General features: G+C 37.5%; 1 protein-coding gene across 3 annotated transcripts in view; it reads right to left on the bottom strand.

Annotated features, from left to right (window-relative positions):
- The window catches only part of LOC139822863 (dipeptidase 1), a 123,019-nt gene that overhangs the window by 38,909 nt on the left and 70,914 nt on the right, over nt 1-13,196 (bottom strand). For all 3 annotated transcript variants that reach the window (XR_011734627.1, XM_071795008.1, XM_071795009.1), the window contains exons 4-5: nt 12,282-12,562; nt 11,605-11,761 (exon numbers count right to left, since the gene is read on the bottom strand). Coding sequence is in view for 2 of the 3 variants with exons in the window: in XM_071795008.1 (XP_071651109.1) it covers nt 11,605-11,761; nt 12,282-12,562 (438 nt within the window). In the remaining variant the exon portion in view is untranslated. The remainder of the gene's footprint in view (nt 1-11,604; nt 11,762-12,281; nt 12,563-13,196) is intronic.

Here is a 13,196-nt window from a genome sequence, read left to right as displayed (position 1 = left end):
TTGATTTTTGCGGAATGACTTCCTCTCTGCGCGACATCATATATATAATCACGTAAAACGCAGGACCTCTCGCTGAAGCGAACGAGCGATTATTATCATCGCAACGAGCTCTCGGCTTTATCTGTTGCTTGTGCTTTCCCGCTCGTAAATGAACGCGAATCATTCATATCGTATATCAAACGCTCCTCCTTTCTTCCAGCGTCGCTCGATAGCCAGATTGTGCTTGTGTTTATCGTAGCACTATAAAAATCACGATACCCAAGCACAAAGCACAACGACACAAGGTGGAGAGAGTATGCCGTAAAGTTATGAAATCGGTAGGTGTCAGGAGACCGCCTCCGTTAGTAATAACGCGACGATGAGTGTTTTTATTATATTTCATAAGGTTATGATATACGTGGTAAATATAAAAAAAATTTAGCGAGGGGATATTGCTGGATTTTTCGTGAAATGACGAAACTTGGAGAGACAGAATGAAAGTAGCGTGGTATGTGCCTCGTGTAATTCCCGTTTCGTAAGAAATTGAGCAATTGATGATACAATAATGACGATATTATTTTTATTTCTTTTCAAGGTTTAACAAACCTATTCATATTACTCGAATCGTATTTCGTGAGATACGATGATATCTATTTTTATCCATTTCTTTTCTATCTCCCGCGCCCTACGGTATCATATAACTTGATATCCTAATCTCGGAAACAGGCGCTTGACGGATACACGTAATTTCTTTCTCTCTCCCGTAGGGACATGGATGCTGTTAGGATACTAACGATACTTTTATTTCTACTACAAGCTACTAATGTTGTCGATGTCTCTGTCATGTAATCGATATATTGATTTAATAAGGGCATTGCACATTTACAATAAAATAGCTTTTTTTGTTAACTGAAATATTCTAAATTTATACGTTATCTTTCTACATCATTTCTATAACAGCTCTATTTTTGCATGTACAATACATTGTCTGTTGGATGCATTTGTGCTTGATGCACTGACGAGTCTATCGTACTTGACGCGCAATGCATTCGGACGAACAGACATTGTAGTACGTTTTCCAACGCTGCAAGAAAGCGCAATTTTTCGATACCAGAAAGAAAGTGCAATTTTGCGATGCTGAAGAGAAAGCTGAATTTTTCGATATTGAAAGGAAAGTCCATTCAGCGCCTCGAATGTGCCACTTCTGATATTAAATATACAATATTCGAAAATATGATATAATATATATGTATATTTTTTTATTTGTTTTATATAAAGTGATTTTTGCATGTATGTAGCATCGAATTAAAAATTAATTAAAATTATAAAGTTCGATGAACATCGTAAATTCTCTAATTTACATATCACGTATAAAATAAGAGTTGAAATATTTGTTGTGCGGATTATGTAGGCGTCTAATAGTTATTTCTAATTTTGTATTTGGTCATAATGGACAATCCGAGCGTGAACGTGCAATCGCGCGCGCGTATATTTCCGCATATGGTGATTTCGCTAATTTCGGATTTCCATCGCTGTAAGATCGCGCAAACACAGGGTCACTTATTGTTAGTTCGTTTTGTGCAAAACGATAATATACATACCGTCTTATAAATTACGCTACGGAGATGGAGATGAATTATGAATCGGATATCCGAGAGGAGAACCGGAATTTAGATTGCAAACTTGAATTGCGCAACTGTGGTATTCTTTGGCGAAGTAAATTATTTAAATTTCACAAACTGCATATGTAAAATAATTTATCGTTCGTCCGATATATTTTGCATACGAAATAATTTAGCTTTAGATTTGGCGAGCTTCACACAAATGATTTTAATTATGATTATTATTGAATTGTTGATATAATAATGTCGAATTATGTAGCAGCTTGAAATTGGTAACTGTTTTGAAAAATTGTTATATAAATATATGCATAAAAATATTTAGAAATTCATTGATCACGAGTATCAATTACACACTCGAATGAATATAATAACAATTACAGTTTTACGAAGAGAACAAAAGCTTTAATTGAGTTTTACTTTAATTGAGTTTTGATACGTGAAAAGCGGTTTTATGAAATTATTTAAAAAATAAAAAAATAGTTTGACCTCTGACGTTTATTTTACATTGTATAAAGCATGCATTTGTAAAGAATCTTTCTCTCCATGTACCGCGTGTATCATGCTGCTTCGACTATTTCTATAAGTTCGATCATTTATTAAGCATCAGTGTCTTACCGGGTTGAGAAGCCAGTTCTTATAACCGACAAGAAGGTAGCGAGCTGGTATAAATAAATTTGCAGAATGCAAGGCAGACGTTGAGCATGAAAGCCGCGGCGGAAAATTCGGGATAGCGGAAACTGCTATTATTATATGTCTTTTTACTAACCTAATTCTTTCGACAATGTTTATCCACTCTGAATTACCGTCTAGGAATTGAAACGTATAGACTCTATCTGCCTCGTATTGTCGAATTTCATGCGCATACCTGATTTTCTGTAGAGGACCTGCACGATATATTGTTTACTACTTGAATGATGCTCGTACGAATAACAGTCCACTATTATAAGAATGCAAGATTTTTCTTGCGAGAAAAGTTTTCGTTATTGAAACGTACGACGTTTTTGCGATCTACTTTGAGCTATTTTGAAAGAGTTGGTTTGCAAGAATTATAAATAAACCGGACGATACGGATCGTAATTCGAATCAAACGAGAGAAAAATGAATTTTGATATTTTCTGCTTTTGTCGAGAGGACATATTTTTCTATCTTTCGCGAGATTCGGTCGGGTACTTTTCGATCAGAAGAGAATTAGATAAGAAAAGAATTAGAAATCCTGTCTCCATATTTCTTGTGTCCCGTCTAGAGCCTCGTTATATCTCCCAGCAGAAAGAATCGAAAATCGAATTTCACCAGCACGCGGAATTTTATTTGCGATCTTAAAGCGGATGGCTTCGGTGCCAAGTTACAGATCGGGGTAAACAACGATTTGGCTCGCTCCGGTTGCATAGGCAGGAGAAATAATAGCGATGAAAAGACTTCTCTGCGCTCTTTCGTTCGCTTTCTCGTTTCAGCGTCGGATGAACGAGATGGAATTTTTTCGTCGCTGTTATTCCACGCTTATGTAACGAGATCGGGCCATTTCGCGTTCAAGAAGCGTCTCGCGTTCCTTCCGATCACGATGTACCCGAACGGGTCCGAAAACGATCGACGTAAGTCATCTTTCCGCGTGATGCCGGAAATGAACTTTTTGGCGGAAAGCCCGGGTAATCAATAATATTCTTTGCGAACGGCACGCGATAAAATACGTTCGTTATTAGCGCGGTGCACGATCAGAAAATAGGAAGAACATTGGGAAAATAACCGGTAGTTTCCATGAACGAGAGAAGCAGAAGTGCACTTCGTTAAATCGCTGATAATGGCACGTCTGAGTTCGAGATAGTCCAAGTAAAATAGCTTCTATATACGAGCATCTTTGTCTGCTCATTTATGAATGGAACATTCGTAGACGGTACTTTATTCCCATATTTGAAGGTATTTTAAAATTAATTTTATAATTAGTTTTTTTTCGTAAATCAGCGTTATTTGTTGGAATCATGTTGATTGTCATGTCGCGATCATAGAGTGCCTCATTAATCATCATAGCCAACAATTAATCGGAAACGTTGGCAAACTGTCGTGCTGTACACCCTCGTCAAGTTGATGTCAAACAAATTGAAATATAATACACATACGCAGTGTCAATATATCGCGCGTATGTAAAAAGATAGGTTTTTCTACGGGATGCATCAGGATGCAGCGGGATGTAAAACACAACGAAGCGGCGTTCTGTCCGTCATGAAATTAAATATCGACCTTTTCTTCCGAGGAATTTAATTTCCTCTCTATTTCACTGCAGTCTAATTACCCATCCTCTATGCTATGAATGCAAATTAAGCGAGGCGCAGAGCCTCCTCTATGATCAGGTATGCATCTTTTCGGGAATACCACCGGGGAATACGGGAGGTCTGTTTCCGCGGAATGGCCAGGTGCGGCGCTATTATCCAATATGACCTAATTATGATAGTGGTACACCGACGTAGCGCCATGCGTTCGCTACGGACCCGCGTAAACCAGTCCTGCATGCATCAGCACCGCACGCCGATATAATACCCCTCTCGTAATAACGACCAATTCGCGTTCCCCGTCCACCTTCCTCATACCGCGCGCCGCGTTCGCGTTCCTCATCGGCCGAGAACGTAGACGCGTACGCCGAATCCTATCGATCCGATCGAATTGATTGACGTATCGACACCTGTCGCCGCTCTACCACTGACTTTCGTAAAACTTCGCATCGCAATCGGTTACGATTCCCCCCTTCGCAAATATCGTGATAAACATGCCCGGTCGACGATTGACAACGAGCTGAGAGAAAAAGCTCGCAGCGTGAACTTTCGATCGCCATCAGCGACGGCTAGTATTTTTGATGCTAGATATTAAATCGAACTCTGCATAACGTACATTGCGATAACAAAATTTTGAAATGCCCTAAATAATTAATTTGGCTTTACAAGCTTTCGGAATTTCTTGAATTATTTATTTTACTACATTTTTCACACACATATTAGCATAGAAAAACTTACAATTTTATTGCAATTTTTTAATATATAATAAAAAAAATATATAAATTTATTTAAAAAATTAAAAGTAGATAAAAAAAAGTCGTCGATAAAGTAGATAAAATTAAAAGTAACATTTAATATTATATAAAAATTAAAAATTTGCTAAATAGATAATTAGCGACACTAGTGATTGTTATCCTTCGGCAATAATTTTATCTTATAATCGTTGTATTTGACAATGAATGAAATTCTTGAAGACTATTGTTTACCGAAGATAATCGATCTTTATAATGTTGTTATAATGTTAAAGTGTCTTCTCATAGAAATCAAAGGTGAATAAGGACATAGACTAAATTCTGACGATTTTCAAAAGTGATTGACATATCGACATCTGCTATTCAGTTGATATCATCATTGTATCGTGCAACTTTGATACTTCATCGATTTTTTTTTATTTTGTGCAAATAGATTTATTACAAACGTCGATGCACAAAACGATTTTTAAACTTATTTTTGTTATAATCGAATTACTGGGATTAATTAAAACTTAATAACACATCGCTATATTTAACATAAATTGTGTGAAAATTTCAGATTAATCTCACGGTAATGATCACGAAAATTTAATTTAACTGCAGTTTCGAAATATAATAGAATTCAAAGGAATAATAGAATATTTAGCATATATTCAATGTTTCAATAAATAGAATGCAATGTAGTAACAACGTATACGGGATGTAGCCGTAGGTAGGTAGGTAATACAAATTCAAGTGAAAGACAGGTAACAAGAGGGACAAGTGACAGGTCAGTTGCCATTCTCGTTCCTGTAATTTGAAATGTGATTGATGGATCGACATCTTTGATCAAACCGCTTACTCTAATTAATTTAGTTTTTGATTGCTAATTTCAAGTAACGATTTTGAGAGCATAATTCAATTTTCCCACAATTGCTCTTAAATAATTTATTCAACGAATAGTATTAATGCAGATTGATATAATTGATGAAATAAATTTATCTTTTTCGCGTGAGTCAAGACTTTAACAAATTTTAGTATTTAAGTGTTAAGCATTTTATTGGGAACGAATAAATGTTATATAAGATTATAAACTTGCCTTACAGCGAAGTTGTGGTGGTACAATGATACTTCGCAGTTTAAACGTAAAGCAGCTTCCCTCTCTCTCGAACGATCGCATCGAACTTTTCGCTGATGTTTAAAATTCCATCCGGGAAGAGCGAATACCGTCAATAATAAAATCGCAAAGTTTTTAATTAAGTCACCTACTAATTCTTCGTAAATTGACAACAATGTTTCGGTAATGAAGCGCGAATGATTCGCGATTAATCCGCCACAAGTTGCGCGAACGAGGGAATTAAAGTAAAAAGAGGGTGTTAGCAATAATCAACAGTTTATCGGCGCTGCAACAGTCGGTTCCCAGAGGAAAGAATGCTCGCGTTAAATTTTTATTGGCTGATCAAGGTGCAAACAAATTAAGTCGAAAGGAGACAATTGGGAACTGAAACAGGGTGAGAACTGGCCGGGCAGTTTCGGTGATCGCAATATACCAAAATAAAATCTTTGAATTATTGAAATGTTCTAAATTATAGGCACGATTTCGTACCTGTAATTTAACATCACATTATAACAGTGCTAAAAATTAAAAAAAAATCACTCCAAGTGCAGACATTTTCTTATTTGTCAAACTTGGACTTATAATAACAGTTCTTTGCCAGTTTTTTTTATGTCAGTATATATTTACAAGCGATTTATTTCTTACTCTTAAAAATAAAAATTTATTAAGAATATATTATTATGCGTTCATTTACACTATTTACAGAAAAGTAAAAAGGAAATTTTGAATAACTGATATATCTCGTGAAGAATGGAACAAACATTCTATCTTGATCGTATGTATAAATGTATTAACTTGTGTTTTAATTATTTTTTACTGAAATCCAGAGTTTTGATTATGAAACTTTCAAACTCGTTTAAATATATTCGTGCAAAACGTTCGTGATAATATAAAGAAAGTTAAATAGGAATGTTTGTACAAATTGATTCTCCGGTTTTCCCCTTGTAAATTTCAAGATGTTTTTCTAAACTTATGTTAGATCACATGTATCGTTGACATTCAAGTACTGATTGGTAATGAGAAATTTTAATACAACTTGAGCTCGACGCGTGGTGCACGCGAGTCGACGTAATTAGCGCCTTGATAATCGAAGCCTAAAGTTTCCCCTCGACCTTACCGGCCCATTGACACTGGCAGCACCGTTACCAAGTCCGCCAAACTAACCCCCACCCTTTCGACATTCAAATAGTGTCGGTGCAAACTTGTCCAAGTTCCGACTGCAGCACGAGCTAGGTAGAATACGTAATGAGTACGTGGGCTCTTGACTTCGGACTATTATACGAGCCGGCCCATTATGACTAATCGCTCCGGTATGTTTCGCTATCGGAGCCTCGGGCGAATATTCGCGTGGCGAACGAAACTTATACACATACAAGAATCACAACTCGTTATCGTGGATTTGTGTTCAAATAAACGTGATCGAGAGTTTAGTCGAAACTGAGAAAATGTTTTTCTCAATAAATATCTCGGTAGAACGTTAATAACGGAATCATATGACAAATAAGAGGGCAAATTATTATATACTTTTACGTTTATATTTTGCTACCGTCATTATAATTAACAATGTGCACTGATAGACAGAATCCTACAACCACTCTAACCGGGCTATTTAACGTTCAGTTAAAGTACGTGTACGGTCGGATCAGGCTCTTACTTTACTACTCCACGTCGCTCATGATGAAACGCCCTTCCCGAACGAGATCGAAAATTCCTAGATAATTTCTCGTCACGCGATTATTTCTCGTGGAGTGGCCACTCACTCGGGCACGATCTAATTTCTGGCTTAATCTCGAAGGCGTGCGGTCCGACGATGGGACACGATGTGAATGCGAACGGTCATACGCGCAGTCAGGATGCGAGGAGATGCGAGAGCGAAGATAGAAAGCGGAAGGGGGGTAGGGGAGGGGGAGTTTAGGTATTGGCGATTCTATAGCGATGTATTAGCGCCACGATTGCCGCCAGCAGCCTCGGCCTAAGTGAATGGCTCTGCCGAGGGCTTTGCTGATTATGGCGTCGCCATTGATCCAGATCGAAATTGGCTTGCCTCTGTCATGGAACGTGCCCAGAGGACCATTAATATCCTCCGCGGGCCAAGAGCGAACGGGCGCGACGCCGGTATCGATGACGGAGATGAGAGGAAGAGGCCAGCTAATCGCAAATATAGCCGTAGACCGAGGTGCGAAGCCGTTGCCGGGATATATCAGCTCATTGAGCGATTAAATAATCAGCATCCAATCGTTTGTCGTATTTATCGAGAGTTTCTCTTTAAAATTCCAATTATAATTGTGTGTGAAGAGTAAAAAAGTACTTGTATACCGAAAACGCTTTAGCAGAAAAATGCTCGAATAATATTTTGTTTGAAAAAAGTAAAGAGAGAATATTTTTCAGATGTGTTTTCTGCATGTAAAAAAAGAATATTCCCTCTCTACGATATTTTAGTAGATACATCAGCATTAATGTATAAATATCTGATTTTTCACGTATTTTTAAAATACACAGTATTTTCTTTTTAAAACCGCAAAAAATAAAAATATACTATTGATAATAAAAAATACGACGCTTCTGATACATCTATTAGAAAATATAAAATATATATTTATATGAAAAAAAATATATATTTATTGTAATATAGATATTTGTATTTGTAAAATATCTATTTCAGCAACTAAATTTCAATCTGTAAAAGAAAATACACGATTTTTTAAATAAATTGTTAAATGTAAAATACTTTATTATACTGATCTTCTGACAGATGATCGCAAATAATTAGATATAATAGATAATCTTTAACGTTAAACAGTCGATCAATAATAAAAAAGGCCAGCTGATTTATAAATCCTTTTCTATCGTTAGGAGAATGACAATCCACCACTTGTCTGTCTATCGGCGCGATTGATAAATTGTTAGGATTAAAAGGGTTCACGATCAGTAAATAAATGCAGTGTCCTCGGAGATTGAATTTGACGTAAACCGGCAAAACTGGAGCGAAATTCTCGCGCGCTCTCGATAGTCTCGATCGTGTTTGTTTACACTTCTACTTTATCCGCTTGTCGCTTGATTAATGAGGATTACAACGGACTATAAAAAATAAGGATATACTCCGTGTTTGATCGCGCGAATTATATCGGGAATATAAAATTTATGGACTAACACACTGTAATGTGTTGCTTCGAAGCGAGTAACAGGTTATAAATATCGAATCGGGTACAAACGCCATTTCATTTATCCATAAAATTTTCCGATATAGATAAATTATGCAGCATCGGAAATACGCCAATAATAGCAACGGATTAATTTAGATCATTTATGAGCCTTTATGACTCGCTTTTACGTCGCTTATTGCTCTTTTCAATCCGATGAATAACTTATTTGCGGAATAAATATCCTAGCACTCGCGTTTACAACCAAACAGAAGTATCTAATTTTTGCGTCGAAATGACTCAAAACAGAGAACGCAATTATTCCACCAATCAAATCGTCTGGTATCAACGATAATAAAAATATGCGTTCTTGTATTTTAATTAATTTGTTTTATTTTAATGCAATTTTTAAAATTGAGTAAATACTTGTAGATGCTTGTAACATTTCTCTCTTACAAATGTTTTGTATATTTTTAAGATGGAAAAAGCTGATAATTTACAACAACAATAATAATAATAGTGAATCTAATAAATTGCTACATTCGGCCTACTTTATTTAAAATACTAGTCTTTAATATACTGGTTTATTAAATATAACATTTGACAGCGTGCAGAATTTTGATTTTTTTGATCGTACAACAGAATTAAATAGAACACAATGTCTGAAGCGAAAAATTACGTGACAAGTGAAGATAACATATTGCTTTCGACAATTGATCTTTTCCCGCTCGAAGCTATAATATGACTCTATATTAGCGTTTATCGGCTAATTGAAGTTTTCAAAGGTAGTCATTTGCCAGATTGGATTAAAAATTGAGTAGTTGCTGAGGATCAAAGGAACCTATTTTCTGCCGTTCAAGTACCGCAACGGATTCTATACACTGGCTTATTGGCGTATATATCACCGCATACGATTTATCTTTCTTTTTTAATCGCGTATCACCAGATAAATCAGTGATCGACATTTCCACAGAGAAAATATAAATGAGAAATCTTTACCAACCGTTTTCTAAATTTTTAAGTATATTGGAGTATATTTTAAGTATGTTGGAAGAAAATTACATTTTTTCCCTTAACAATTTAAAAATTACTAAGATTTATCGGAGCGGAGGTGCACGGATTTCGGGCGAAATTTTTCGGGAAAGTGGCTCTAAAATGTGTTTCTCGATACCGAGAATCAATTTTCGTTGCCGGTATATATATCTTTTTCGGGACACCTCGTGGACGCGGCGATGAAGGCTCGAAGTAGATGATGCTTCCTTCCTCCGTCTGTATCTGTCGATTGCCAATATCTCGGCAAGACGGCAAGAGACGGCGGGATCGAACAGGCAGGATTCTCGATTCCGATAAGAGTTAGTGCTCACTTGTTGACCCGCTTCGACGATCGTAACTTATCGAGATACAAGACCGACGATTGAGAGAAACGACGTGCGGCCAGACGCCGAGAGTCTCGGATTTATTGAGAGGTCTTAATAACGTCGCGCGCACGACGATTTTTATGGCGACGCGTGCGGATAGATCGACGTCGGCGGCGGTTTAGCGTTTTTTCAGTTTGAGATTCGCGGTCGAGAAATCGCGGTCGATTAAGCGTCAACGGTTTACATCTCATTGAGACGATTGTTACATCGTTACAAGAACGATACTCGAATCCGTCGAGACGCTATCACGGTAAATCGAGAGAGCCCGCGATCGCGCATCGATCGTGCATGGGCAGTTCTCCATAGCAGTTCATGTAGTGCCATCAGTTAGTCGCTTATTAGCCGAGTTACGCCAAGTGGCATTGTGCGGCAAGTAAATTTTCTGTTTTATCGTTTGTGTGCAAATCATCGTTAGGCATTTCGATTCATCGTTCGGCGCGATCCGATTGGATTGTGCGGGCCCGCGTATAGTCGAGTAGAATTACAGACGCCGTGTGCCGGCCAATGCCGATCTGTTACAACGAATAGCTACAGATAGAACTGATAATGAATTGGAATTGTTTGCAAACTGCATGGGCGCTTTAGCAACAACGCGAGTACCGCCATTCGCTACAATTGCGCACATAGTTATTCCGTTCGAATAATATGTTTCGATAATTGGAGGCTTTTACGGCTTGGGTCCAATTGGAATTGCACGTTTCTATGCCACTGACGGGTCTCTCCGTTATCGATAAGGTCGACCTGTCATATTCGGGAACGCGCGCCGCGGCGAGCGTCTTTGTTTAAGTTGGATTGCTTCCTTTGATATCTAATTGTCCGCAATTGAATATCATTCTTAGTACGGTGACAGGTAAATTCGCTGCTTCAAGATAGTTTTGGCGTGCCGAAACCCTTGTATCAGCACCGAATCGTCGTTAATCTTCTTGCCAGCGTAATATAAGAAAATCAAGGCTTACATTTAAACCGAACGATTTTCTTTCTATTAGTATAAGATTAGTATCTTGAAAGAATTTGTTGTAGCAAAGAATATATTATCTATTCCGATATCATCTCGCGATAAATACACGATTTTAATACATTCTATTTTTATTCAATTGCTGATGATTAACGTATAATGTTTGATAATTTCGAGCGTTTCTCATTACCAATTATTTTTGATAAAATAATGTATTTTTGATTTATGAATGTGTAACGTAATACGAATTAACATAGAAATTGCGATACTAAAATTCCGGAATAAATGGTGAGCTTTTGTAAAAAAAAAAAATTGAACAGAAATAATGGTCGACGGAGAGAAAGGGCGGTGAACCTATAACGAATGCTATGTTGAATTTACCTGTGCACCGACGAGGCCAGCGCGTAATCTAGGGATGTCCGTGTGACTCCAGTCTGATCTGGCCCAAGGGTCGACCCTGCCGAGATCGCTGCTCAGGTTGACTTCGCCAAGTTGATTGTGTACGAACTTTCTGACGTTCCAGGGCAAATCGTTGTGCCTGCGAATTAGAAATATGAGTTTTAAAAGAATATTATGTGCAGCAAGTATGATATCTTGCGATACTCGGCAGTGTAGGTGAATAATTATTTTTGATTAACTTGAAAATTTGTGATATGTTGCAATGATATGCTTTTTATTCAAGTATCAGTTGCGGAACATTATATACTTGAATAATAATTCGAAATGTATAATGATCTGTATATTACAATGTTACTTGAGATTAATAAGCAAGATTGAATCGAAATGAGATTTATATTTGATTTCGAGTATCCGGGAGTTATATCCATATCATCATTACGCGATGTAAACATAGATGATATGTTGGAATAATTACTTGATACATTAATGAGATTGTATATTCCGGAAACAAGACCGTATATTGGGTAATTCAGAGCGATTTATATTTTTTGAATGTCTTTGTATATTGAAGTTTTTTTTTTATTCTGTTTTACGTTTTACCCGCAACACGTTTTGCGAGGTTTTACCTTCGGTATTTTTCAATTCGGTAATAAACTCACCCGTCGATCAGAGGCACTTCAGTGAGAATCCTCCTGATCACGTCCAGCCTCTGCTGGTGCGTGGCAGGCGCGGATTGTAATAGAAACGGCAGACAGAGGCCTCCGAGGAGCAGGACGGCCACTAGGAGCAGGACAGGCGCCAACAGCCGACACCTCCTGCGAGGACTCTCGTCTCTGCGATCCTTGCTGCTGCCGCTGCTAGGCGAGTCCTCGCACGGCGGCGGTAGTCGCACGGTGCCGTTGCAAGGCGCCACGTCTGGCAGTTCTGTTAGGCACGTGGTCTGAAAGAAGAAATCCGAAATTGCACGACATTCTGCTTGCTTTGCCGCCGGTGATCTCGCTGAATTATTAATCTCGTTGAAGGGAATTGTTATACAAGAAGTCGAAGAGCGATTTTAACAGGTGTCAAAAAAATATTACGATATATCGGTTTAGTTTATGGTAGCGATTTTCGAACATCTTTCGAAAAATTTTCTGAGATTATATGTAGATTTCGTAGATGATAGGTACATCTTTAATTGCGAAATTTCAAAACTCGCTTCGATAATTTAATGAAATATACGTTTTCAGGGATCTTTTTATTAATCATTCAATATTAAACTTGCTATTAAGCTGTTAGGTTATCTATAGTTAAGATGCATGTCCAACTCTTTCGTCAATCTGAATGATATGTGTAAGCGGTAACTAACAAGTTTGCGAAACAGATCTCATTCATGGAGCAGAGACAGAACATTTGTGTTGGTTTAGTATATCGTGCGCACGTTCGAGATATTTGCTTGGCGAATTAATTAATTTGGTTAATAGCTGCCACGGAGATTACATGCTGCTGTCCAGCGGACGCGCGTGCACTTGTGGAAATAAATAATTACTTATCTGTAATTTCGCGTGCGTTGGTAAGCGACACTGCGGAAGATT

The sequence above is a fragment of the Temnothorax longispinosus genome, chromosome 12, assembly GCF_030848805.1.
Source record: "Temnothorax longispinosus isolate EJ_2023e chromosome 12, Tlon_JGU_v1, whole genome shotgun sequence".
NCBI classification, from domain to species: Eukaryota; Metazoa; Arthropoda; class Insecta; order Hymenoptera; family Formicidae; genus Temnothorax; species Temnothorax longispinosus.
This window is presented reverse-complemented; position numbering and strand designations above follow the sequence as displayed.